At 34.7% G+C, this 27,682-nt stretch overlaps 1 protein-coding gene across 1 annotated transcript in view; it reads right to left on the minus strand.

The window, feature by feature from the left end:
• The window catches only part of LOC150109310 (irregular chiasm C-roughest protein-like), a 167,638-nt gene that overhangs the window by 23,073 nt on the left and 116,883 nt on the right, over positions 1 to 27,682 (minus strand). The window contains exons 2-9 of the mRNA XM_090407296.1: positions 25,927 to 26,235; positions 25,408 to 25,746; positions 25,027 to 25,284; positions 23,095 to 23,197; positions 21,690 to 21,874; positions 19,082 to 19,266; positions 18,756 to 18,891; positions 16,819 to 16,932 (exon numbers count right to left, since the gene is read on the minus strand). Of these exons, the coding sequence (XP_090263422.1) occupies positions 16,819 to 16,932; positions 18,756 to 18,891; positions 19,082 to 19,266; positions 21,690 to 21,874; positions 23,095 to 23,197; positions 25,027 to 25,284; positions 25,408 to 25,746; positions 25,927 to 26,235 (1,629 nt within the window). The remainder of the gene's footprint in view (positions 1 to 16,818; positions 16,933 to 18,755; positions 18,892 to 19,081; positions 19,267 to 21,689; positions 21,875 to 23,094; positions 23,198 to 25,026; positions 25,285 to 25,407; positions 25,747 to 25,926; positions 26,236 to 27,682) is intronic.

Genomic DNA, 27,682 nt, shown 5'->3' on the forward strand with positions numbered 1-27,682 from the left:
TTTGCCTATTTTTTGTCGTCAACCTAACACGCAATTTTCTTAAACCGCCTTTTCTTTGTACACGCGACAACCACCTAAGTAATTTTCTTGAGAGAAGTACAGGGAAAGTGGTATGCTAATGATCTTATTTGCTCATGTAGTGACATATTTCTGAAATTTTTTGCCGCCATATATTAACTGCACTTCCTTAAAAAAAAAAAAAGGGAAAGAAAAAGAAAGCCAAATTTTATACATATTTAAAAATGTCTCCCTCTGTCAGATTTTCTTCGTTTGGCTTGTAGGAACCATTTTAAAAATAAATGTTACAATAAAATAAAAGAGCTGTTAACATTCCGATGAAGCCTGTAACAGGCTCTATAACAGGAGCGACCACAACGTGGCTCGCGAGCCGCATGCGGCTCGAGTCCATGCGTCACTTCCCGATTTACCAGGAAAACATGAACAAAAAGAGGAACAAAATAAAGAGAAGACAGAGGAAGAGAGAGAGAAAGGTTAATAAAAATTACTGCAATAAAAAAAAAAGTTTCATTCGAAACACAATAATTTTAGTTACTTATTTACTAGTAGAGGTCTTTCTTGTATCCATTTTCTTAGTAAGCTCCTTAAAATTAGGCAATTAGTCAAAGCAGTTCATACAAGTTCGTTACAACCTCACCAAGAGCACAGTCACTCACTGCCGGACCATCGCATCGGTCAAAGGTTGCGGCTCTTCTGAGTCTTACCGGAATTATTCTGGCTCCAAAAGGACGCGTAGTTGGCTACCCCTGCTTTATAAGAACACCCCCATAGAGCAATCCTACCATAGAATCGAATAATCGAGATAAACTTATAACTTGGATACAAATCTGAGGACTATTTCGCTACACTGAAAATGATTTTAATTCGTTAATCCGATGATATTCCAAAGGACTATCAAGCAGATAGGTGACTCCTCTTCAGACGATCGATATTTGAACATTTTGCTATAACTGCACTGTAGATGCAGAAACACTGATATCTCCCTCAATGGTACATTGATGGCTACAAGAGAAGCATATAATAAAGCTCCGCTGATGCTTCTCCCTCAATAGTTGTACGATAAAAAAGGTGTATACGATAGGGATATATTTCAGTAGAGTCCCAAAAACGACAGATCCTTTCCCCACCCCCGAAAACCACATTGGATCTTTCCACTATCATCAATAAATTCTCCTTCTACTAATATCGAAGAAAGCCTTGCTAACAATTATTTACCTCTTAAACATTACACTGCTCTTTCCCCGTTGAATTAACCTCTTATTTCGAAGTCCTGCCTTTAATAAATTTAGTTAAAATGCCACTTTTCTAATTAAAATAAATTCTTTCCATACACCATCTTGTCCTTCAATAATTTGAGATAATTGCATAGTTTTGTGTTTGTTCTTTTAATTTCAGAACATAAATAGATTTGAAATAGCTCATCTCTTCTCTAAACAGCATAACCATCATTTATATACGAACTTACCAAAAAGGTATTGCTTTGCTTCAACAATCTGAATTATTAACAATAAACTTTCTAAGAACAGAGAAAAATACTAATATACACGGCGCTTCGGACAATTCTCTAACGTTCATAGAATCATAATTATAGATTGGTTCTTCAGCCGAGAATAATTTGATGGTCAAAGTAGCTGATTGAGAAAAATTTTGATCATTAAGTCACCCCTTTGTGTTTCCACACATCAACAGTCAACTTGTTAATGTAAACTACATTTAGCATTACAAGAATAAAACAACTTTACAGGGCAAAACATAAAAACGACTTCAATGGAATAAGAATTCTGCAGGAAAATACACAGTTAGCTCTTATACTTTCTTAAATATTCAGTGATGAATTTAAGTCTAAAAAAAAGGATAAGAAACTTCTATTTCTCTATATAATGCTGTGTGCCTATACTCTTAGAGCCTCGATCGATGCGGTAAGAGCAAGACGCTGTGAAAACCTGGTTAGCAATTCCATAACTTTCATAACTTGAATTGCTTAAATCCACTATCTTGCTTATTTCATGTTTTAATGCTAATAAAATTTTCATTTTTTTTTTTTTTTAATTTTCAATTGAACTTAAAATCGACATAAAATGTGATTTAGCGTTTGTTAATGAGCAATATAGGGAAGTATGAAGTTTCATACCCGGAGTTGTGTTACCATGAAGAAGTTATCGAAAATCTCATCCATATTACAAAAATGCATCATCACAAATGACTAAAAAAACTCCCAAATATCTTTCATTAAAATATCAATATTAACTTAAAAAGATTACACATTTTTTTTACATCAATCCAAACGTTTGAAATATTTTCCAATGCGCAAAAACAGTCACTAAAGGAATTGAAGAAATATGGATTACCACAGATCCATTTAAGAAAAAATGTCCTGTGGGAGACCTTGTCTTTGTAATCAGTTTAAGAGTTTGAATAATCACAGGGTTGATAGCTCTGGTCCATATTCAGTTTACAAAATAGGCACACAGCAAAGCCCATTTTTTCACATTCAACAATTAAATTATATATATATACAGCAGGTGTTCCTTTTAGACTTCGCCATATTAACAACCAAAAAACGGGCTAGTAGATCAGCTTCGACCTATAACAATAAACACACAATCACACACTGTACACAGTTATGGAGCGTCTATAGTGAGATAGGCTATGCAGTCCCATCTTGACACACATATGCGTAGCAAACATTCACGGTTCATATCCCTGGCAACAGTGCTCTTCTGTAGCAAGCAATAACGTCATTTTGTTTATTGTCTAATTCTCTTTTTTGTTTGAAGAAATGCATCACCTTTTGCCTAGCACTGAAGTGGCAAACATACTGATCGCACAGTGCTATGACTATTTGCTATGGATGGTTATAGTCTATGAATTTTCAATGTCTTTGAGTCTTCGTCTTGAAGAACAGGAATCCCTGTGCTTTTGGTGCCTGAGAGAAGAAGTGGGAAAAGAATATTTTGATACATTTAATTTACATCATGTTATTTCGTTTACAACTTTGACAAATTTTTTTAATATATGAGAATCCACGAATGCGAAGTAAAGATGCACATATATTAATATGGCTAACTATGATTAAGTAGTTTATTTTATTCTAATTATATGATACAGTAAGTAACTACATTAACTAACTTTAATCTAGAATATATATATATATATATGCAAAATATCTTCCTGATATAAACAGCTGGAATTGTTTGTTTTATCAATATTATAACAATGCACATAATTCCTAGTTGCGCATTTCGTATACGTTTAAACATTCACCAGATGTCGCCACATGTGCCTAAGCGATTGGGAATTTTAAGACATTTACAAAACTGAAGATTTATCTGTATTCTAATTCCCCCTCCCCCCCTCTTTCATATTATGAAATTTTCGAAAAACCCTAATGTAAATAATATACGGAATTTTAAAGGCTGGTACGTAAATATATAATATGTACGGATTCGTCTGTAAATGATTTGCCAACTAGGAAGATGGCAGAAGAGTGAGCAATTTTCTAAAGTGCTTTTCAGATATTACTAGTTACGGTTTTTTTTCCCCCCTCTCTAAGAGACGAATCAGTCTTTGAAAAACCTATATTTCCGAAAATATTCATATCGAGTCGAATTTAGCATTACTCCAATTTCTCTAATTGAGATCGGCTGAATAAAAGCCAAATTTAACAACACAGGATTTGAAGATTTTCAGTCGCAAATCTCTATTGAGATCTCAGCTAACCATATGACAAAATGTATACACTTTAATTGCTGATGATACAAAAAAGTGCAGTGAAATAAGTTTACATGCTTCCAAAAATATATTTCAAGAATATCGAAATCGAAAGAATAATTTAAAGTGTAAATAGAAAGAAATGAAAAGAGAAAAATGATATTTTAGGAATGTACTTTATATAATCCTTATAAGGACTGGTTTAAAGGGGCGAAGCAAGAATGCTTTTCATCTTCCCCGTTATCTGAAGAGGTCAGTGTAGGAATAAGGTGTTATTGAGCTATTAAGGTTCTGATCATGGCAGGAGGGTAATAGCAATAACCGAGCCTCAGTTAGAACTTCATTAGCTACAGCATTGCCATCCATTACCCTCCAAGGGTATTAATCACCGCATACACGCTATTTAATATATTTTAGTATGAGAAACAAATAAAAGGTGTATTAGTTAAAAGGAATTTTTTTTTTAAAGAAATTTAATTATTTCGTCTGTTTTTTAACTTGATCATTAAAATAATTAATTTGATATTATAATATAATATTCTTTTGCTAATAAAGCTTTTATAAATGGCTTCTACATATGGCAACACCTCTGGAGGCAATGTGTTATGAAAATATATAATCTTTTAGTTCCTAAATAAAGATGCATACTGCTATTCTTTCGTAAAACTGCTATATCTTTAATAACAGCGGATTTCATTTTATCTTTTTTTTTTTGTAAACAAACTAAACTTTCTAGTTTATCATATTGATGTAGTTTGTTTTCCAATCGATGTTATAGCTAGAATCGTATAAATATTAAATGACTACTTCCTGTTTAATATCGTGTTAGGCCGGTCTTCGCACAGATAACGCCTGTACTCGAATCGATTGATCGAGTGACATTGATTCCGCTAAATGTGTAATAACATCGCCGTGGACCTGTAGCCATGCTGTTTGCAAGGAATTCCATAGTCCTTAAATGGAGGAAGGTGCAATGCCTATATGTCTTACAGCACGTTGCAGAATATTCTACAGTACTCGATTCGGCTCAAATCCAATGAATTTGCCGATAATTCAAGATGGATGAGTCCTAGTGTGCCTGGTGACAAAATACTGTTCTGGGATCTGTGGCAACACAATAGAGTCGATGTCGTCTACGAGCTGCTTGCACGCACTGGTCAATACACGACAGAGGGTTCAGATTTGACAAGTAAAACATATCTCCTACGCCTCTACAATAATACTATCTCCGCCAGCGTGACCGTGGAAAACATGTATGAGGGATTGCATCAGTAGATTTGAGGCTAGTCAATCGACCACATCTTTTTCCCTCACTAGTGTCCGACAAGCAGCTACTAACACCATAGCAGCCGCTTTGGAGAGTCTTGGAATCTCAAGACGTGGGAGAGAGTGAAGATTATAGAGGACATTGTTTCTGCCCCCTTCATGTTGGACTGCACTGCATATCTACTGTAATAATATCAGCAATCGCGTTAGACTGTATGAGATGCTTTTCTCATTATGGATGGCGACTTTCGTTGGAAAAGATGTATGCAGTATCGGAGAGGAATTTCAAACTGGGTGTATCTTAACTCTATGATATCGTCACCTGTGCTGAGGTAACGAGGCAAATTTAACAGCCTGGATTGTGTCAACATATATACATATGTTGGGCGTCCGCATGAGGGGGGGGGGGACGGCGATCTACTTGTGAAAAAAAAATTTAATTTATTGATGTAATTATTTGTCTCCAACTTTGTCCCCCCCCACGCAATTTTATATACCCTTAGACTTGATTATATTCCGCTCTGAATGAAGGGTCATATTTCAATGTAGGTTGCTATTTTCAATGATATTCTCATTAAGTTACATTATCGTGATCCGACATTAGTTTTGAAGACTTATGTGCGTGTGTTTACTCTCGGAAACAAATGTTTCTTTTTAAACATTTCCAGCCGTTTTTTTTTTTAAGGTATTACCTTATGAATTGAGGTTGTGAATTAATTATTTAGAGAACTTTACAAGCATTAACCTATTATCACTAAAGGAGAATTATTTATTCAAATAGGTACTACAGTATTTTATACTATGAACGATTTTAATCACTGCGTTTTTCTATATAATAAATATCTAATGAGTGCGTAACTATAAATGCAACTTGATTAATTATTAAAATATTAACTCTGCCTAATTCATATTAGGAAAACGAACAAGAAAGAAAGACAGTTGGGAAAATATTACACTGTGAAGTTGTTGAGATTATAAATGAAGAAGAGAGAGAGAGAGAGAAAGAACTCGCAAAGTGCAAGTTCTTTCATTCTCTTTCAGAAAATTAAACGCTTTTAATTTTTGAAAATACGAAAGGAGCAGGACCGTAATGACTAAATGCAGCATTTTCATATGAGAGTAAGCTCACTGGGGCAAATCCAGAACTGCTTAATTGTAATTTATGTCTTCAGTTAAAACAGGACACAAGAAACTCCTACTTCCAGATTATCAAGTGCTGCAGTTTAGTTTCAAGTAAGTTGTAGTTCAGGTGATATACGACAGGACACAACTCCTGAAAATGACAGCAAAGTGTACAAAAAATAGATATAAAAGAGTGAAAATAGAAACCAATATCTTTAATAAAAGAACAGAAGTGGGGTAGTTCAAATGCCAGAGTGCGAGTTCTTTCATAGAAAAAAATTAGGCCTATCCTCGGCTAACTCTGCTCCGATAAACGTAATTATTCTGATAGAAAGATTATATTTTGGCTTAATCTTCAAAAACATAGTTTAATTTGGAATATTGAAATGATAAAATCTTACCTATGATTTGATATCATTTCAATCTTCAAAAACATAGTTTAATTTGGAATATTGAAATGATAAAATCTTACCTATGATTTGATATCATTTCCAAGGAATTTTGTAGCAGGGATCATTTCAGGTTGGTTGCTGGTAAGAAAAGTTATAAGGCGAAGAAGGGGATAAATGGAAGAGAAAATATAACATGCCAAGATTATAGGTTTATAATTAGATCTGAGATTATAGATCTCCAAATATAGTACTTTCCTCTCGAAGTACAGTAAACAACTCAAAATATCATAAACGAAGCACAACATATTACGAGCATGCGCACTATAACGTCATTCGGTGAGTGAAGTGGCAGCATGATAGTACACAGGGTGTACTCAGAGAGCCATTGAACTTCAGGATTGTAGCCTACTGCTACTATTAAAATACCAAAAGTACTCTGTCCTAAAAAATAAAAATAAAATAAAAAAATTAAAAAAAAGCCAAACGCGTGTCCTTCTCTACACAAAAAAATATTATACATTTTGTCCTTCGTGTGGTACACCTTTTCAATTAAATAAACAGAATTTAATTTATTCCAGGCTAGGATTTCATTATTTTGTTTATAACTCCCCATTGTGTCCATTTTGTGCTGAAATGAGAGGTAAAGTTTTTTTCACTGCCTCAGTTCTAAGACGATTATGATTATCTTTTACTGAGATTTTATCGCTCCACTACACTACTCTTTTCTCTCTTCCTACATCTCTTCAACTTTTCTTACCAACAATCAACTGCAAATGAATCCGGGTATGAGCCTTCTCTTGAACCAACTGAAAACTAGATGATGACCACAAGTCAGTTGCTCTTTCCTTTTACATAAGTGCAGACCAAATCATGTTTTAGAAGACCGCTCCTAAATATAACAGCACAGCTACCACAATAATTAACAACCATTTTCGAATACATGCCCAGAAATAACTGATAACTGTTTATTTAATATAACTCAGTGATTTCTCTATTATAGATCGAGAAATATACTTGCAGAGAAACTATAAAGTACATATGCCGCTTAAAATAAAACGAAATAAGAAAGTATTACATTTTAAAATTAATTTATTAAGTATCATACCTCTAAATACATTTATAGTAATTTAAATTGTGTGAAATTTTAATCTAACAAATGTTTCATTTCGAATTACATTATGAATTTTTTTTAATATAAAAAGTATTATTTCCAAATTAAAATAGAAATTACCTTAACCTATGTTAATTAAGAGCGATTTCAAAAGAATTATTAATTTCCACTGAAAGATAAAATTGTGCTTACGTAAAGGAAGGTTTATGGAAAGTTAAACGAGTACACGTAATTGGAATACCAACCTTTCAGTGTAATTAGTAACTCTTGAGTGCTCTGTAAAATAAATCCACGTAATAAAACAGTGATTATATTTAAGGTATTTATATCAATAAAGGCTTTATCTGAGAGCAAATTTAATTTTCATGCATGTACAATGTCTAAGTTTCAAAACTAGGGTTGAACAATAAATAGAGTGCAGTTTTTTGAGGCCTAAATGTTATTAGGCCTCAAAAAACAGACTGCTTCGGCATATTTGAAGAGATTATGAAACTACACTGGAGCAAACAGTTCAAATATTCAGTAATGCTTCGATGGTCGTAACCACGTTTTTAAGTATGGTATTTCTTCATCATCGATATTAGTTAACAAACAAGATGATGTATGATTCAACTATTAAGAATAACTCTTTTAAAGCTCCTTTGTAGTTCATAAACTTTCAAACGAGGCGTATTGTTAGTAGTATTATTTGTTCAACTCTGGATATATAACTACGTGGACAAAAAGGCAGAGATTAATCAATTCCATAGTCGCCATATTTGTATTACTTACTAAATAGCTTAAGGAAATGACAACGAACAATAGAATATACATTAAAATAAATTTTAATACACTTCCAATATTTCGGAAACGTCACGTTGCCATTATCACAGGAACTTAAATACAAGACACGTGCACACAAAGCACAACACACAGTAAATGAGGAACGAAACAGGAAGGTATTCTTTTTCCTAAAAGTCCTGATGGTGCCTCCTTGCGGGCAATGTTGGTTTTCTTGGCCGATTGGGCTGAAGGTTTTCTGATGTAGGTTTTTCCAAATTTGGGGCAGTTTCATGCAACCACATTTGTTGAGGTTTGGATTGTTTCTTAGGTCTGAGGCTGATTCCATGAATTGCCTTTCGTATTTGAATTTACTACGGTGTATTATCGTGGGTTTCTTCCACCGTATTCTATTGCGGGTATCCAGCGCATCGTCTGAAAGACGAGAGTGGCTGTATTGGTGAAACCGGATGTAGTCCTTGTGTTCTGAAATTCTGATATTCGCTGTCCTGCCTGTTTGGCTAAAGTAGGACAGCTTACAGCTGTCCTACTTTGGCCAAACAGGCAGGACCTGGTAAACACCAGGTAGGTCTAGGGGAAGTGATTGGTCTTTAGTGGAGCGGACAAGGGACTCCAATTTTCTATATGGTCTGTAACACGAGGTCAAGTCATGTTTTTTTAGGATTTTGGTAATTTTTTTCCGAGGTGCCTCAGATATAGAGAATGGTGACGGATTTAGAGTAATCCTTGTTGCGAAGAGGGGGGGGAGGAGGGTTGTGGTTTATTGGTTTCAATATTTTTTGGATTTTTTGGGGGGAGGAGGGGTAGCCAATGGCTAAGGAAGTGTTGAGAATGTGGTGTAGTTCTGTGGTTAGGGTATTGTCATTTGAACAGATAAGTTTAGCCCTGTTGTGTAGTGTCTCAATGACTCCATATTGTTGTGAGAGGGAAGCAATTGTTGGTGAATGTATCTGCCTGTATGGGTGAGTTTTCTATAAACTGAGAAAACCAAGGTTCCATCCAGCTGGCAGGTGACTAGTGTGTCTAAGAAAGGAAGGTTGAGAGTTGAAAAAAAAAACAAGCAGTTGTTTTGTTTCTTCTTCCAGGGTGAACTTGATTCTGGGGTGTCGGTTGCTTAACTATGTTAGGAAGGAGAAACTTACTTAAACAACCAACAACTCAGAATCAAGTTCACCCTGGGAAAGGAGAAAAACAACAGCCTCCATTTCTTAGACACACTAGTCACCCGCCAGCCTGATGGAACCTTGGTTTTCTCAGTTTATAGAAAACCCACCCATAAAGGCAGATACATTCACCATCAATCCCCCCCCTCACAACAATATGGAGTCATTGAGACACTACACAATAGGGCTAAACTTATCTGTTCAAATGACAATGCCCTAACCACATTCTCAACACTTGCTTAGCCAATGGCTACCCCCCCCCCCCAAAAAATCCAAAAAATATTGAAACCAATAAACCACAACCCTCCTCCCCCCCTCTTCGCAACAAGGATTACTCTAAATCCGTCACCATTCTCTATATCCGAGGCTCCTCGGGAAAAAATTACCAAAATCCTAAAAAAACATGACTTGACCTCGTGTTACAGACCATATAGAAAATTGGAGTCCCTTATCCGCTCCACTAAAGACCAATCACTTCCCCTAGACTTACCTGGTGTTTACTAGGTCCCTTGCAGCTGTAAGCTATCTACTTTGGCCAAACAGGCAGGACAGCGAATATCAGAATTTCAGAACACAAGGACTACATCCGGTTTCACCAATACAGCCACTCTGGTCTTGCAGACCATGCGCTGGATACCCGCCATAGAATATGGTGGAAGAAACCCACGATAATACACCATAGTAAATTCAAATACGAAAGGCTAATCATGGAATCAGCCTCAGCCCTAAGAAGCAATCCAAACCTCAACAAATTTGGTTGCATGAAACTGCCCCAAATTTGGAAAACCTACATCAGAAGACCTTCAGCCCAATCGGCCAAGAATACCAACATTGCCTGCTAAGGGGCACCATCCGGACTTTTAGGAGAAAGAATAGCTTCCTGCTTCGTTCCTCATTTACTGTGTGTGTTGTGCTTTGTGTGCACGTGTCTTGTATTTAAGTTCCTGTGATAATAGCAACGTGACGTTTCCGAAATATTGGAAGTGTATTAAAATGTATTCTATTGTACGTTGTAATTTCCTTAAGCTATTTAGTAAGAATGTATAACCAATGTCTAAGCCTTTCCACGAGAATTTTGTATTACTTATTTTAAAATGCAGTGTTTCTTAAAGACCTGGTGGATTACAATGGATTATACTTTTGAATTGACGTTATTAATAATATCAAACGCCATCTGGCAGTGTTAAAGATCTATACATATCGTAAGACAACAAATATCCACCCTGTATATAAACTTCAGCCAAGTCCTAACTAACATCTCACACTCGCTGATGAGGTGGCTTCCAGAAAGCATTAAGTTCATTCCACGTTACTGATGGTGGAAGAATGCAGGTACGTTCTTCGACATAGCCTACATCCATCAAAGGAGAATAGGGGTAAGATTAAGGTCAAGTGAACTCGGACGCTAAGTAAGCAGTCCTATGCTTAACTTGCAGATCAAGAGTTATCTACGAATGGAAAGGAAATTGATGGTTTTTATAGGTACATATACTTCTCTCTCTTTGTCTTATGATTTGTTTCTACTTGTATATTGGCCTTAAAGGCATATATAATTAAATATGTCAATCCTACCCACGAAAGTTTGCAAACCTCTAGCACTAATATTAAGTACCATGGGTAGGCTGAAGTCAGATAATTTGAGAACTCTTTTAGACACCAAATAGGACTTAAATCCACTTCAGGCTTCCACTAAACATGGCGGCATCACACCGGACGATGAAAATCATCTACAACGGAGACATTCACAAACATCCATGCCCACGGTGGGATTTGAATCCACGAATCGCAGATACTATCCACTCAGCTAACTAGGTCTGAAAGCCATGTCTTCATTCTGAAATTATGTGCAATCTGGCACCCATTGTTGTCTTCTGTCAAGTTTCTTTCACATAAATGTGTAAGTCTATGTACCCGAGTTAGGATGCAATTCAGATCATTCCTTAGTTAATTCTGGCTTATATTGTTATACTACTTTGGACAGTCGTTTTATTTTTAACTGCACTGACCTGCTGTTTTGTCCACATAGTTTTGTGCGCATGCACATTACCTTTAACAGCTAAACAAGACAATTCATAACTCAGAAATTTAAACTAAGAGAAAATAAAAACAAATTAAAATAATAATAAAATAAAATATAAAATAAATCTAATAATGCGAGGGATATAATAAACATTAGAAAAAAAAAAAGAAAGAAAGAAAAAAGAAACCCTTCTTGGTGATTTCATTTGCAGAGTAATGAAAACAAGCAAAAAAAAAAAACTTTAATTCGTTATTTGTAAGATAAACACGTTTTTACCGAGTTCGCCAATTAAAATAAAAAAAGGTAGGAGAATGATATTTTCTTTTTAAGATAAGGTTCAATGATTGTTCTCAATGTTATCTTAAATAGCTGGATAGCGTTTATTGTGTTCAGCAGGATCTGCACATTGTCGAAATGTGAATGGACATAAAACCGTTGTACGACAGGAGGGGTGGGGGGGGGGGGGGGAGAAGAGAATCCGTGAGTTCGTTGTCACTGGGAGACGCTGCACGGAAAATGAGACGGGTTAAAAGATTTCGAAAAATTCCCACGATACCTATGACGAAACCGGTTTCACAATATACTAGACTCATCAGATAAGCAACGTTCGTTAATATCTTCTATGAGAAATCTTTATGAATATATTTTCAGAGTTAAAAAGCGATCTACGCATTTTTAATGAATGGAAATGCTATTAGCAATGCATGTTTGATTGCAACAATAGGGTGCTGTCACTGAATCATACCAGCAAATCAATGAGTCATACTAGCAAAAAACTTAATGAGAAAGAACAAATGCAGTGTGATTAATTCTCCTGACACAACACTCTGAATTTGTCAACACTCTACTGTAAGGTTAATCGAGACGAATGCCCTACGTGCAGAGCACCTCCTTCAGAGTAAAAGTTATTTATTCTTGGAGCATTTCTGTGGAAGATTGTCAATTTGTTGGTCAAAATTTGGGTTCGAATCCAGTTTAAAGTGCAAATAACCATTATAAATACTTTTCAACTGAAGGTGAGTTGAATTGGTTTGATACGAAGGTCACAAATTCCTCCTAGAAACTATTTTCCTATTCAAAAACAAACAAACCAGGCTTAAAACACAGCAGTGATCTGATTGGCCATTCGGCCTGATACGTAAACGAGAAATAAAAAAAAAATCTATAATTTATTCCTTACTTATGAATATGTTTTCGTTAATAAAATACCTAAGTCGCAATAATGATGGAACGATAAATGAATTATTACTTTAACATATTCGATAAAGCTTTTTTCTTTCTTTCTTTCTTTTTCTTTCTTTTTTTTTTTTTTGGAATTATTCATATATTCGTTTACATGACACCTCTATTGACCTTTTGATATCAGTTATTTGAACACCCCATTTTAAACATCGGCACACATTGAGAGAGAGAGAACAGAAATGTCAAACTATTTGAATTGCGTTATTATTATTAGACACCTAAGGGATCGCCAAAATTATTTTATGCTGAGCAAATATTGTACCACAACGACTGCCAACGAGTAGGAAACAGTCTCTACGCCTCAAAAAAAAAAAAAAAAAAAAAAAAAAAAAAAAAGCGTTGGCAAAATGTCAGAATTCCAATATGTTCTAGTCAACAATTAAAAATCACTCCTCCCGTTAAGATATCTAACTTCATTAAATAACAATGGAACGTTAAAATAAAATTCCATTACAAATAACAATGGAAACGAAAGCCTTCGAAGTATTAAAAAATCTTCTGACTAAAAACATTCGTTTGTTCGTTTAGCAATGCAAATATGTATAGAAAATGCAATTCAATGTAATAATATGTTTCATTTAAAGTAGAAAAACTTTAGGATTTTTATCAATTCCCAAAAATAAATGACATTTTTCGTCGGTAGAAATAAAAGAACGATTGTGATTTAGCGCTATTGAGAGAGAGAGAGAGAGAGAGAGAGAGATAAAGGTAATTTGTATATTCAAGCAATGATATAAAACATGCCGATAAAACAAACCGACAGTTTTCACAGCACGAACTGCAATTATAACACAGAGAAAGAACACTGATCAAGGATAGGCAATGACTTATGGAAGTGCTGTAGCGAGATACTGACTATTCTTTATAATAGAATAATTACGACAAATTTGACATTCTTTAAGCCGAGGTTAAGGGTTGATATGCAGGAGAACTTGCTAAATTTGAAATTCAATTAGAAAATAGAAAAAAAGCTGCTAAAACATTATTCTTATTTTTCTCCTCAATAGATAAAGTGTATTAGAGCGACGCACCGAACCGATTGGGACCCAATTTGGAATATAATCGTTTCTGGAATCAGACCATCTGTAAGTGACATCGTTTAGCTGTTTAGATTAAACTTGAAACAGAATTGGTTTCTTAGTGTCCGTTAAGGTCCTATGAGTATTTTCAGCCAAATTGGTCGAAAATATAATATATTTTAGATTTTTTAAAGATTTTTATATGAAAAACAAGTGCTCTGTCATAAAGCATCCATCCACACACACACACGCACACACACAAATCAAGCATCAAGCTAAGTACTGAAAAATTAGGAGGGTAAGTTTCTCGGTACTACAATAGATTCAATGAGGGAACTGTTGCAGTCCCTCGTCTCATTCAATTTAGGAACCAATTAACTGGATCCTTTGGAATTATAACTAGAATCCATTAGAATTACTGTTGGAGTACCAATTAAGGTGATGAGGCTAGTTGCATGTTCTCCTGATTAGGAAAATCCGTGTTTTTCATCTAACACTAAAAAGCCCCGATAAGAAGTTTTATCCGTCCAATATGGGATTCGAACCCAGGTCTTTCGAACTTAAAGAAATGCTCCTGTGTCCCTAAAGCTACTCTATTGAGGCATCATCCCTCTCAAATTATAGCAACAACAAGCATACTGCCATTGATTAAAAAAAAAAAAAAAAAACTAATTATACCGAACAATAAAAGGCTTCTAAATTTGTTAACCCCCTTACTCAGATTTTTTTAACATACATATTTTATGGGATAAGTATCACCAAAGGAGATAAAAGCAAGCTCAAAAGAAAGTGAAGAAATGTAGTTCACTAATAATGTATCAGTCTACACGATACACCGGCAGATATCCCTGGGATTGCTGCAATCTTGCAACAAATGTCTCTGTAGCTTGCAAGCAAGCTTAGTTGGAGAAAAATGACAAAAAAAGGGACGGATGGCAACTAATTTATTTACAACATCAAGCAATAAAAGAGGTTTCTGCATAGAAGAATACCATCTCCAACAGGTACATCAATATTTACATAGTAGGTCGCGATTGTGTCTCGGAGCTACAAAAGTTCCAATTAAATATTGAAAGAAAGGGACGAATGCATGAAAAACATTTTTTTTTTTTTTTTTGGCTTCAATCTTTATACTGTCACGATATCAACTGTATTACTATGATAGCTAGAGAATGCTACATTTCTCAGTAGATTTCAGAAGCTAGACAATGTGGACAACAACCCGCGTGCGGGAGGTAAACACTCGGCAAAAAAAAAAAAAAAAAAAAAAAAAGCAAAACCCGTAATTCAAACAGGTTCTAGCAGCTTTTTATATAAAAAGGCAACGGACGGAATCAAACATTGCTGTAATGAAACAAGACATGGGCAAGGAGCACGTACAGATGTGGGCGGTGCTGCAGACCATCCTTACGCGTAGTAGCGTATCACAAAAGTGGTAGCGTTCGGATGGTTTTTTTTTTTTTGTTGTTGTTTTCTTTTAATGCCACCATTAATTGTGACGTTGCCATCCAACAACTTACTATGCCGTGTGATTATAGTAGACAGCTAAGCCAAATGCAACGAAAGAAGACACAAAACTGCTGCGTCTGCAAAATAAATGTTTAGCCGAACTGCTCTGCTTGTATGTAGACGGAACAGCACACACACACACACATTGGCTAAACCACTGAGACTTTTTCGTGTCAGAAAATCTGTAAAATACTTATTATACCGAAGTTGACCCACCCAAATTTTTTTTCCGATTTTTACTTGACTTTAATTAACATTAAAGTGTTATGATGTAGACATAATATAACAGAGAGCGAAAACGAAAGATAAAGAAAACAGAAAAAGCACAAACCGACACAGAGAAAAACGAAAATCAGCACACAGAAAGAGTTTGAGTGTATAGTTCATTAGTAATATTTTTTTTTTTTTTTTTTTTTTTTTTTCCCTCGGAAGCACTTAACGCTATGCTTATTGACATTACTTTCAACTCGGACATTACGTTCAAAATAAATCAACTGTCTTTGAAATCTCCCTGTAGACAACAACAGAAAAAAAAAAAAAAAAAGAATCATTCCCCGACGCTATCTTTAAATGAAATAGAAAAAAAAACGCTCGCTATCCGATACTCCGTCAGTAAGATTTGAACGGTTACCCCCAGAAGCATTATCAGCAAAAAGGAAAGAAATCAATAGTAACATAAAAAAAAAAAAATCTACGCAGTGTAGCATCACAGTATTTTCCTTTCTCTCTCTCTCTCTCTCTTTTGTGTATGTGTGCGCGCACCAGCCTGAAGATCAGCAGTAGTCAGTGCGAATGAACGTGTTTGGTTCCCACTAGAGTGGACATCAACGAATCGGAAAATGGCGGAATGCAGTCCGTACGGTATGCCCATAGCAGCTGGGATGCGAAATGGGAATGGAAAAAAAACCCGCAGCACTGATGTAAGAAGTACACACTTATGGACACTATTCAAATACACCCACAGGATTTACGATAAAAAAAAAAAAAAAGATATTTCTTTGAAAATATATATTTGTACATATAGGATATGTATTTTTTATTCTTATTAGAAATGCATAAGTAATACAATTTTTTAGTTGCTATTTCTGATCATTTTCAACTCTAACTGGAAAGTTAATTTATTTATTTATTTATTTATTTATTTTTTTAATCTTCCGGGAAATGAAAAAAACCATTAAGTCAACAATAGATGTCGCGCGTGGCATACAAAATAAAATTAGATGCAAAAATAATTTCTGCTCGTGACGCATGAAACGTGTCGATTTCAGTATTGTTGATATTTAAATAATCTCGTTTAGAAAACTAAACAGTCAAAATAAGAAAACATAACAAAAATGAAAGCAAAATAAATAAATAAATATAAAATAAATAAAAAATCCAACATATCGTAAACAAAACTCAAAAATAATGAAATACTCTTCAATTTTTTTTTTTTTTTTACATTAAAAGAAGAAAAATTACTTACGATTGAAACACATCTTTTCAGATTTTAGAAGATATAGGACAACTAATACGATGACGACTAGCAGAATTAGACATCCTACTACAATGCCAATGACTATTGACATCGCAACCGGCTCTGGGAAGAACAGAAACGTATCAGCAAATACACACTGGAGAATAATTAATATGTTTAAAGGGAAAAAAAAATATATTAAACGTGTAAATAGTACTACACACTAACATTAGAAAAGTAATACAAATCCATCCTTCTACATTACAAATATCCTTAAAATATAGAGATATTATCCCCTAAAAGTATAGATCAATCGTGGGTGATTTACACTCAACTAAAATTCAAAAATAGCTTTTTCCATTAATATTATTATTCACTCAACTCTGTCTCGTTCGTTTAAAAACGACATCAAATTTTTTTTTTAAGTGAAGCATGAAATAGTCGTAGTAGTTGAAATCAATAAACCCAAGCAAGCTTTTCGCTTATATTAGATAGCTCACACATGAAACGCCTGTTTAATAGGAATATGATATAAAAAAGGTTTATCCTCAATTTCGGAATAAAAGGGTTCATTCCATTAGCGTTGCATGGATAAAAATCACTGAGCCGTAGTTGCAACTCTCAGAAAGTAGCCCCCTTTTCTCACTACTCCCCCCCCCCCCCCCCCACACACACACCGAAAAGAAGCTCGGTGAACTTGGGTTCAAAAATAAAACATCGACATACAAAAATAGACAAGCGATTTAACCGAATCTTTTAAAAGGGAAAGCTATTTTCTGAGTCTGAAAATAGAAAAATAAGTCAAGGCCCGAATAAAGATCCATCAATGACACCGAACAAAAAATAAAAAATAAAATAACAGCTGCTTCGAATCTACAGCCATAAAGAATTGACATTTATTTCTCAGAGTTGTGCATAGTTAAACAAAATGTGCAAGAACAGGGAAAAAAATGAACATGAAACATGATCGAATAGCGTTATGTGCTATTGTGGTAACCTTGAAAACAGTAAATAGTAATTTTTAATAGCAGATAAAAGGCAACTTTTTCATCAAAAATAGCATAAACTGGTGTCTTTTTTTATACAAAAGTAACAATGCGATCTCATCAACAATGATCAGTGTTAATAATGGTGACCATTGTAATTAGTTCTGTTATCTAGTGTCGCCACCTGATGAGCGCTGCCCTCTCCAGAGATATTCTTAGAACTTGGGATTAATTTGTATGAGAAGTTAAAAAAAAAAAAAAAAAAAAAGGGCGGGGGGGGAACATCTTATTTTTCTCTGGTGTAGTTCTGTTAATAAAAATACTCAGAATAAGCCGAATGGAGTTTGACAAAACACTGAGTTCAAAACAAAATCAGTTTATTCTCCCTCAAGATTTTCAGAGCACATTCGTAGCCAAAGCATTTCTTTGCGGAAAATTAAACCACAGGTTTCCGAAGGTATAATGGATAAAGAAGGCGTAAAAACAAGTATAATTCAAGGCAAAAAAAAAAAAAGAAGGCATTTTCTCATACGAAGTGGTGGTGTGTGTGTGGGGGGGGTTCACACCCACAGAATAGGCAAACTAAAAGGAAGAACGCATGAAATAAACAGACATAATACACCGACCTTAGTCTAAAGAAATTAGATTGAAATCGTTACTAATAAATATGACTTTTTTATAACAGGAAAGTTTGAAAAATCTTTGCTAAATGAAAAGAAATTAATTTAAAATGAGTACAGAATTATTTGAATAACGAATCACTAGTTGTAATGCGGTGTGTGATGTGATTGCACCAGACAGGCTTTTGATTTTTTTTTTACGTTATTTTCTTCTCAATAGTATCGAGGAATAGGGTTAACATTGCAAGCAATTATCAATGAGAACGATCGAGTCATATCGAATTACTTTTTTTCTGTTTTGAATCAACTTTCATTATTTTGTCTAAGTTGGATTTCTTACCTCTGACTTCGAGGGCAACTGCGTAAGCTTCTTTTCCCCGATCATTTTCGACATTTAGTATGTATTTCCTTGAATCACTGCCGTCCACGGTGAGTACAATGAGTCGAGCTTCGTAACAGTCATCTTGAATTTCATCCTTTTTAAAAAAATGAATACTTATTTGTTAATCTTGAATAGCAACTCGATCTCTGAACGCTACAGGTATTGATCGTTGGCTTTAGGTCTAAATTTTACTCAAAAAATTTGATGTTAATAGCTTCTATTTTTTTTTTCAGTTCATTTATTGTAGATTGTGTTATACAAGCCATTTATAATAATATTCTTACCACATGAAGAGGTTCAGCTCTATGGCGATTCATACTTGTCCCTGTGTCCATCTTCAAGCTTCCCCATTGCCAAAAGGTGCGGCGTGGTTTGGGATCGGAACAAAAATAGACTGTGATAGTAGCATCCTCATCTTTTTCCACAACTACTCTTTCTTTAGTATTGTCAGGCAGAACTTGAGGGGCTCCTGGAAAAAAAAAAAAAAAAAAAAAAAATTACGTAAATTTTAAATAAATAATATCTTAGAGAATCATTTAAATCAATTATGAACGTTAAATGCAAGTGATCCGGAAATGTTAAATTTTATAAAGTGTTTAACAATAGAATTTATAATAAAATTTAGAGTATTTCTAATACTGAAAAAAAAAAAATTCAATTGAATTCATTGTTATGTGACTAAACAAAGTTAAAGAATCATATGTTAACATTCATATGCTAACAACGACTATAACCTTAACAATCATATGCTAACAACGACTATAACATTAACAATCATATGTTCAAGTTTTTAAACAATGTAACTCATTGTTAATATCTCAATGCAATTCGTTTCATTCTACTGTTAATTATGGAATCACTGCTCAACAATGAATGAAATAAATACATAGAAATTGTCAGTTTCTTTCAAATGTCATCATTATAAGTTGATGCCAACAGAACACACACACACACACACACACACACACACACACACACACACAAAAAATGTCTAATAGAGCTACGACTTTCCCGTATTGTACACTCTAGAGATTCGTTGTTTTAAAGCTAGGGGGATTTAAAGTGTAGGGTCAAAATTACAACATATATCATGACACCACGCCCATTCTATTACATAATGGAATTTCGCCAAAAGGGAATTAAATTCACAATAATATAATAACCAACTGCTAAAAGTTTCAAATAAATCCATTAAACATAACACCGAACCCGTGAAACTGATGGACGGAAGTAATATCAGCAAGAGAGAGAGAGAGAGCAAAGTGCATGGATGGGGGGGGAGGGATTGAAAGTGTGTGAGGGAGAACCAAAGCAATATCCGGTGTCCAATCTTGTTTTAATGAGGCGGGGCATCCGTTCTCAAGAGAACGACTACCAGAAGTGTTTGTTGGGGGAGCTAATTACTGGTAATTGTAGGATTAATGTGTCTTCCTTAGTTAATGTATTGTTTACACAGTGCTATTGATGCTGAATTGGACAACTAATTATGATAATCTAATTAACTATCTGCTGTCCTTCGATTCTTTCCACCCTTCTTCTCCAACAGCGCTACTTAATGATACTAAAGCAAGCCAAACCCAACAATGAGAAGATTTAGAAAGAAAAGTTGGGAAATGTTATGGCAACAATGAAAAATGGCACGTTTTCGAGACGTGATTTAATTTTATGAGAGATAAGTGGATTGTTGGGATTACACTGGGAAAGAATCACGACTAAATGCGAGCACTCCGTGTGTGTACATTGGGATCGTTGTACTTGATACGGGGAAGAGCACCACCACCAGATTTCAATTTAAGAAAATTAATTATGGCAAGAACAAATAATATTTAGACAGTCGATAAATATTGTAAAATAAATATACCCGTGATCAGTGGCGGCTCGTGGCTTGAATTCGTGGGGATGCTGCAACTTTCGATATATACATACACACTGTAAGTACAGTGTATATGTGTTTTGATAAAATATCAAAATTATGGTAAAAATTAAAAAAAAAATTAAACATGAAAAAATATTGTTTATTATCGATAAAATTATACAGTTTGGAATAATTCAAAATTACTATAACAAAAGTTGTCTTTAAATTGTAATGTCCAAATATTTTAAGAGACGGAGTAAACACGATAAGCACTACGAACACTACTCCTGGCGCAAACTGCATATAAACGACAGTGGACTGCGCGACGGTCGCATTACGCTAATAACTCGCATCTCACTATGACGTACATATGCTTGCGCGCGTAGCAATATGACACTGTAGAAAACACAGTGCCGCTAACGTCCTTCGCACTCCTAAGTGCTACAAGAAGGATTTTTATTATTTTTTATACAAAATAAGAGAATTGTATAGGATTGTTGATGATAAAATTAAATATTACAAGCAAATATAAATAAATTAATAAATATATTTATATATCGAGAAAATTTGGGGGGTGCTGCAGTTCCGCAGTGCCTATGCACGAGCCACCCCTGTTCGTGATATAAAAATTTCCAACATTTGTCGACTATTGATTTTTTTTTTTTTTTTTTGTTTTGATGGAATATTCGCCGACCTCCGCCCAATATCTGTGGAAGAAGAAGTCCTATCTTTGAGACCAACCTATCGGGACACATGCCAATATTTTCCTTATCCACCGAAAGTTTAAAAAAATAGCGTCTAGAGAGAAGTTCGATCGATAGAAAGAAGAAAAAAAGGTTGCGAAGTAATATCACTGTTTTCAATCAATCCTAATGGGTCAGTCAGTAAGTGAGTCAACAAAGTCTGAGGTTCCAAACCACCGCAGATAATTCACGCCTCAGTCATTTTTGCTTGATCTCTGGATAAAAGGGAGGGGAGAAAGCTGAGAGAGAGAGAGAGAGAGATAATATACTTCAAATGTTTCTGAGAAATCTCACCAATAACATCCAGTGTAATCTCTTCGGAGGTCGCTTTGTACTTGCGTCCATTAATCATATTGTCCGCTTCACAAATGTAACGTCCCTGGAAGCGATAGGTGACATTCTGAATGTAGAGGTCCGCTGTATTTCCTCTTTGCCTCCAGGCCTCGGGCTCCCCGCCTTCCTTCTGAAGCCAAGAATATCTGTAAATGTGAAATGATGTGTAAGTAATAGCTGTCAACATTTGAACAAGGTGACTGTGAAAAGTGCGTGCGATTTCTCTTTACAACTCCGCCAGATTAATACGAGTCATAGTGGGTAGTAAGTACTGCACTCGGTTGCTGCTCAACTGTGAAAGAGGAGTTCATAACTTTATTAAGACAAAATACTCAATTTTATACCTTACGTAGCATTTTGCAAATAATCGTTTATAATTTATTAATAAATTGTTATCGGATTTAGTAAATTATATAACAGCACATGTATACGAATCTGACAAAGTAAAGGGAATGCTATAACGAGAAAAAAAAATCACATTTATCCTTTTTTAAGCGACTATATCACCTATAAATCATGCTATATAACATGTTACATGCTATATGTAACAGTCCTGTTCCTAACTATACGGGAACAGTTCCGTCATATTCATATACACCCTACCGTTGTCAGTTGTGTTATATTTCTAAGGTCCATCGTTATATGATATCGTGTTGCACCGCCCCCCCCCCCTTCTCCCAAGGATTTTTAAAGTTCGCATCGCTTTGTCAGAGTTTCAGATACCGTATCCTTCTTTTTATATCAAATCTCACAAATTCAAGAGGGGGGGGGAGTTAAAGCGTTTGTGTATTTTAGTCGTACATGGTAGTGCATAAGCGCCCATTCCTCCTACTTTCATAAAATAAAAAATAAATAAATAAATAAAATAAAAAAAATCGGTGTTCAGTTTAAACAAAGAATTTTTTTGTGAAACATTTACGCAAACTGATCTAAGAACGATGAAAAATGTTATAAATGGCAACAAATAAAATATTTGAAGCTCATAAATCAATATTAACTGAGCTAAGTTGTGGTACTCAACGGTGTTACTATGGAAATACGGGGTGCAATGGAAAGACGTTAATTTCTCTGTCATTTCTATAACTGATTTTTTTTTTAAATAAATCGTTTTTGATTTAAAGTCATTAAAATGTTAATTACTTTTTTCTTTTTCCTAATCTGATAATTTATTAGTTTTATATATAAAGAGTCAAATTAAATACGTGATATAATTCGATGGTCAGTATTACTACATATTAATACAAAAACTGCAAGGATGTCAAAATAAATGTGAGAAAAGAGACAAAGTAATAGAGGAAAGAAAGATGGGCAGAGAGTATAACGATTACAAGACAACGTGTTTTTTTTTTTTTTTTTTTTTGCTTACCTTGGAGGCGGATTGCCTTCAGCATGACACTCCAATTTTGTGCTGTTGTACAAACTAACAACCGCACCGGAATTTGGATATACCCGAAGAATTTTTGGTTCATCTAAAAATAAATAAGAAGTAAAAAAAAATTAGTGCATGTGTGGGCATAACTACTATCAAAGCAAACTTTGCATCACAATATTTATAAAGAATTTCATATAAAAGAAGCACGTTTACGCGATGTCAAAACACGGTAAACAGCATAACAATTATGTTTTAATTATCGAATATAAAAATAATCAGCGCTTATCTAGTCCAAACGTGCGTGCGTATAATGAATATAATATTAATATTAGAATCTTTTAATAGTATAATAATATTATAATCTTTTATGACCTCTAATATTAGCGATGAAATTATACCATAATAACTCTGAACAAAAAAAAAAAAATAGCGAATATTTTCAATAATATATTCTCCTACCAAAATATTTTAAATATAAAAAAATTATAATAAAAAAGTTTATGTACATACACGAACTTTCAATGTTTTAACAATTAATATGTTAAACTCTGTTAAATATGTAATATTTCTGTTGTACGAGATTAATCAGACGATGAGATGGATTTAATACGCTTTCAAATTAATGATGAATGGATCTGCATGGTGAAAAAAAAAAAAAAAAACAGAATGGACAAACTAGGAAGATCACTAAATATGCGACACCAAACATAATCTGCTCGACATCTGTTTCCATAGTAATTGAGGTCAAAAGAAAGATCCATCACAGGATAAGGACAGTAATCTTAAAAAAGTTAAATAAGTGACATCTGGTGGAATGAAGCAGAATAATCGGGAAAGTCCGACATCTGCCTAGAGTTTAACAATTAGCGTACAAAAAAGGACAAAGGTAAACCTTTCCTTTCTTAAAATTCCCAAATAGAGTCTGTATAATATTTGAAATAGCATTTGGAGACTGATTTTTTCCTTTTATTACTTTTCTTTTACTGAACGTTATTTATTCCTAGCTTTCCCGTGTCAAGGACTGCATGAACAAACCCATTCTTTACTTGATGCACCAACTGCGTTTTTTCTGAAGTCTGTTAATCAAATACTGAAACATAAAACAGGCGTTAATGACCTATCGTGGGTGGTCCGATGACTCGCAAAATCCTTTGAATATTACGCAATTTCCGTGTCTTTTACAGCTTGTTTTTTTTATTGCGCCCAAAAACAGACACGTCCGGTTCAACCATTGCACACTATACGAAGAATTGCAAGGACGCGCCCTCTAGCGTCGAAACGTTTTCCACCACAAATTAAATATTTTATACGCATGCATTAAAATAGAGGAAAGAACGGAAGACGAGCTCTCTTGTATCAATTCTCGAAAGGATCGTATAGTAGCGTTTGCAGGATCATTTGAAATGCGCGGAGACTGCGATGAAGTCTCCGCGATGAATGAGATAATTCTCTAGCGGGAGATATTTCGGTTATTCTAAATCTCTCACAATGAAACATTTATGACAAATTTGTTTTTTACGAGTATCTAAAAAGCGTATTAGCTGACAGTCAACCAAATAAATTTCTCACAACATTCGGCCATCAGCCCGTTTTCGTGTGAAGTTTTTCAAACTAGTCCTTTGAGCACAGCATCTTCACAGAAAGATAACCTCCTCTAAGCCGATGGAATTCAAAATTAAAACGATAAATCCCCCTTGTGACTCGGAAAGCGCTACTTCTGTGTTTCCACTATTTAGACCAGGGTTTAAAAGAAAGAAAAAAAAATCCTTGCATTCACAATTTCTCTCTCTTTTTTTTTTTTTTTCGAAACTGCATACATGAACGCAGTCTTTCCGACTTTATCTCGCAACAACGTCTGAAAATTTAACGTAGAAACCAAGAGTTTATAGAGTAAAATGCATAAATAGGATATATGGTGCTACCTACACTTCACATCTAATTCCACTTCTACGGAGGCGCTACTTCCGATGTCGTTGCTCGCAGAGCAACTATACACGCCGCTGTCTGACCTCTTTATGGGCAAAAAGTCAACTTGAGGCTTCAGTCCGTAAATAGCCGAACGTCCGGACTTCTTCCATATCACATTAGCCGATGGGTTGGCGTCGGCGACACATTTTAAAGAAATGTGGTCACCTTCTTCTACGTCCATCGTTGGTTTCCCTTCCAGCGAAATTTCCGGTGGATCTATAAAGAATAATAACAAAACAAAAAAAAAAATGTCTGGCTTATACATTTTGGTAATGCAATCAAGTTAAAAATATTGCACAAGAAATGTATTAAAAAAAAAAAAAAAAAAAAAAAACTTACATAACACATTAAGTTGAATACGAATCTCCTTAAATCCCGTCTCATAAGCAGCATGGTATGCTAAACACCGTAAAAATTTTCCATTGCTGTCTTTATGGAATGTATAATTGAGGACACTGACAGCCTGCCATTTCTTCTTATTGTCCACTTCAGTCGTATTCGTCTGACTGGACATTTCCGTTATGTCCCCATTGTCCACCATCCATTTCAGGAGTGCTGGTGGGTTCCCTCTCCTAGATACACACTGTAATTTCTGGGACTTTCCTGCTTGGGTCTGATAGGTATAACCTGACGTCATTTGATTAGCGTTATCTTCGATTTTGGGTTCCGCAGGGGCAGCTGAAAGAAAAAAAAAAAAATCTAATTTGAAAGAAATATAAACGTGATTTAGGAACTATTCATTTATTCTTCTTTATTAATAATAGAGAATGAAAACAGTTGGGAAAGTGTAGATCGTTGATTACGGTAGAACCTTCTCTATCCGAGGGTTTAAAGGGAAAATAAAACATCTTTACTTACCCCTGACTGTATATTTTATTTCCGGAGAAGTTAAAGTCGGCTCCGATAATGATGTCTGCGTGACTTGACACTGCCAAAACCCATCATCCTCTTGAATTTTACTGTCTATAATTCGAATGCTACAGTCTCCGTTCACGGGTTCCCTTTCGTGGTCGTATTTATTTTTAATCCTTCCCACAAGTCGGCCGTCTTTTAACCATGCACATTCTCCTTTTCTGTTCCTTACTTTACACGTTAGGGTTGCTGAATCTCCCGGGTTTACTTCAGTATTCCTAGGTTTAATTTCGAACTGTTGTACACACAAGACACCTGCAATAAAAACATATAATGAGCCAGGAGCTTTCTTCATTATTTTAAAAAAGGCATCCACACTTCAAAATTACTTTCAGGTTACATAAAAGTGGAGTTTAATACCATAAAAAATATAAAAGGAACTATGCAGTTCTGAACTACTACAGTTCGGCATAATTATCGAAGCAATAGAGTTGCTATGGTAATGATAAGCTGAGAATATCTAGTTAAAACTATTTTTTAAATAAGAAAATAAGCTAACAATGGAAGAACTGTTATCATGGTTTTCTATTGTTACCATTGGCGCATGAAATGTAGCATTTTTTAAAAACCATTTAAATGACGCCAAAGAATAATACCGTTTCTATAATTACATTAAACTTATTTTGTTTCCATAGTAACGTGAAATACACGAAAGAACAACTGTTGCTTTAATGTGAAGTTATTACACTTGCACAATTCATGCTACTAAAACTTTTAAGGATCTGTCTGTTTCAGCCATTATTCCCGCAGTCGCTAATGTATAATGCCATTGCAAGCTAATGTTTAATGCGATAAAAAAAAAAATTACACATGATCGAATCTTTTGTAAGTTTAAACTAGTTCATAACGCAAAACATGAAACGATATATACAAATAATTCATACTTATCGTTATGCATAACAAGGGAGGTGGGTTAGGAAGCTCAGAGGTTTAGTTCATGAATATTTCAAAATCTTTAGAATATGATGGTAAATTTGCATCTCCCAACAATGAACTAAATTGTTCGTGAGCTATCTGATAACCTACTAAGCGATTCGTAACAATCGCGACAGTCACAAGAATATTGTCTATGCACAGATAGTTAGACATAATTTATACTGGAACGAGCCGCTTCCAACGAAGGGATGCCTAACTATTGGATTAAAAAAAAAAAACTTTTAGCCCAACTAAAGTATGTTACTAAAATAGGCCGCATAAGTTTGGTGAAAAAGTTTTGGCTGTTAATTTCAGATGTTAAAAATAATACTTGCGTGTTCTTTATTATTGTAGATTACTTTAATGTATTTATTGTGGAAATAATAAGTAACATCTATAGTCGATAAAATATTGATGGCAATGATGTAGCCAATGAAGTTCTAACTGAGGCTCGGCTATTGCTGTTACCCTCCTGCCATGATCAGAGCTTTCATAGCTCAATAACACCTTATCCCCACACTGTCCTCTACAGATAACGGGGAAGATGAAAAGCATTCTTGCTTCGCCTCTTTAAGCCAGTCCTTATAAGGATATAAGGACTAATTATATTTCGAAGAAGTAAAGATGGCGGCTCGCGTGTTTCGTGTATTATTGATGGTGAATTGCGAATTTGATTGATATGTTTTTTAGCGATTTATGCTTTCGTGTCGAGTATTATGTTCACATGTATTGATCAAGCTTTTTGATTACGAAAAGTTTTTGTAAGTTACAGGTGAGTAAATACTTT

Source organism: Typopeltis vanoorti, chromosome 2, assembly GCF_054136105.1.
Source record: "Typopeltis vanoorti isolate ZY-2024b chromosome 2, IOZ_Tvanoo_1.0, whole genome shotgun sequence".
Taxonomy (NCBI): domain Eukaryota; kingdom Metazoa; phylum Arthropoda; class Arachnida; order Uropygi; family Thelyphonidae; genus Typopeltis; species Typopeltis vanoorti.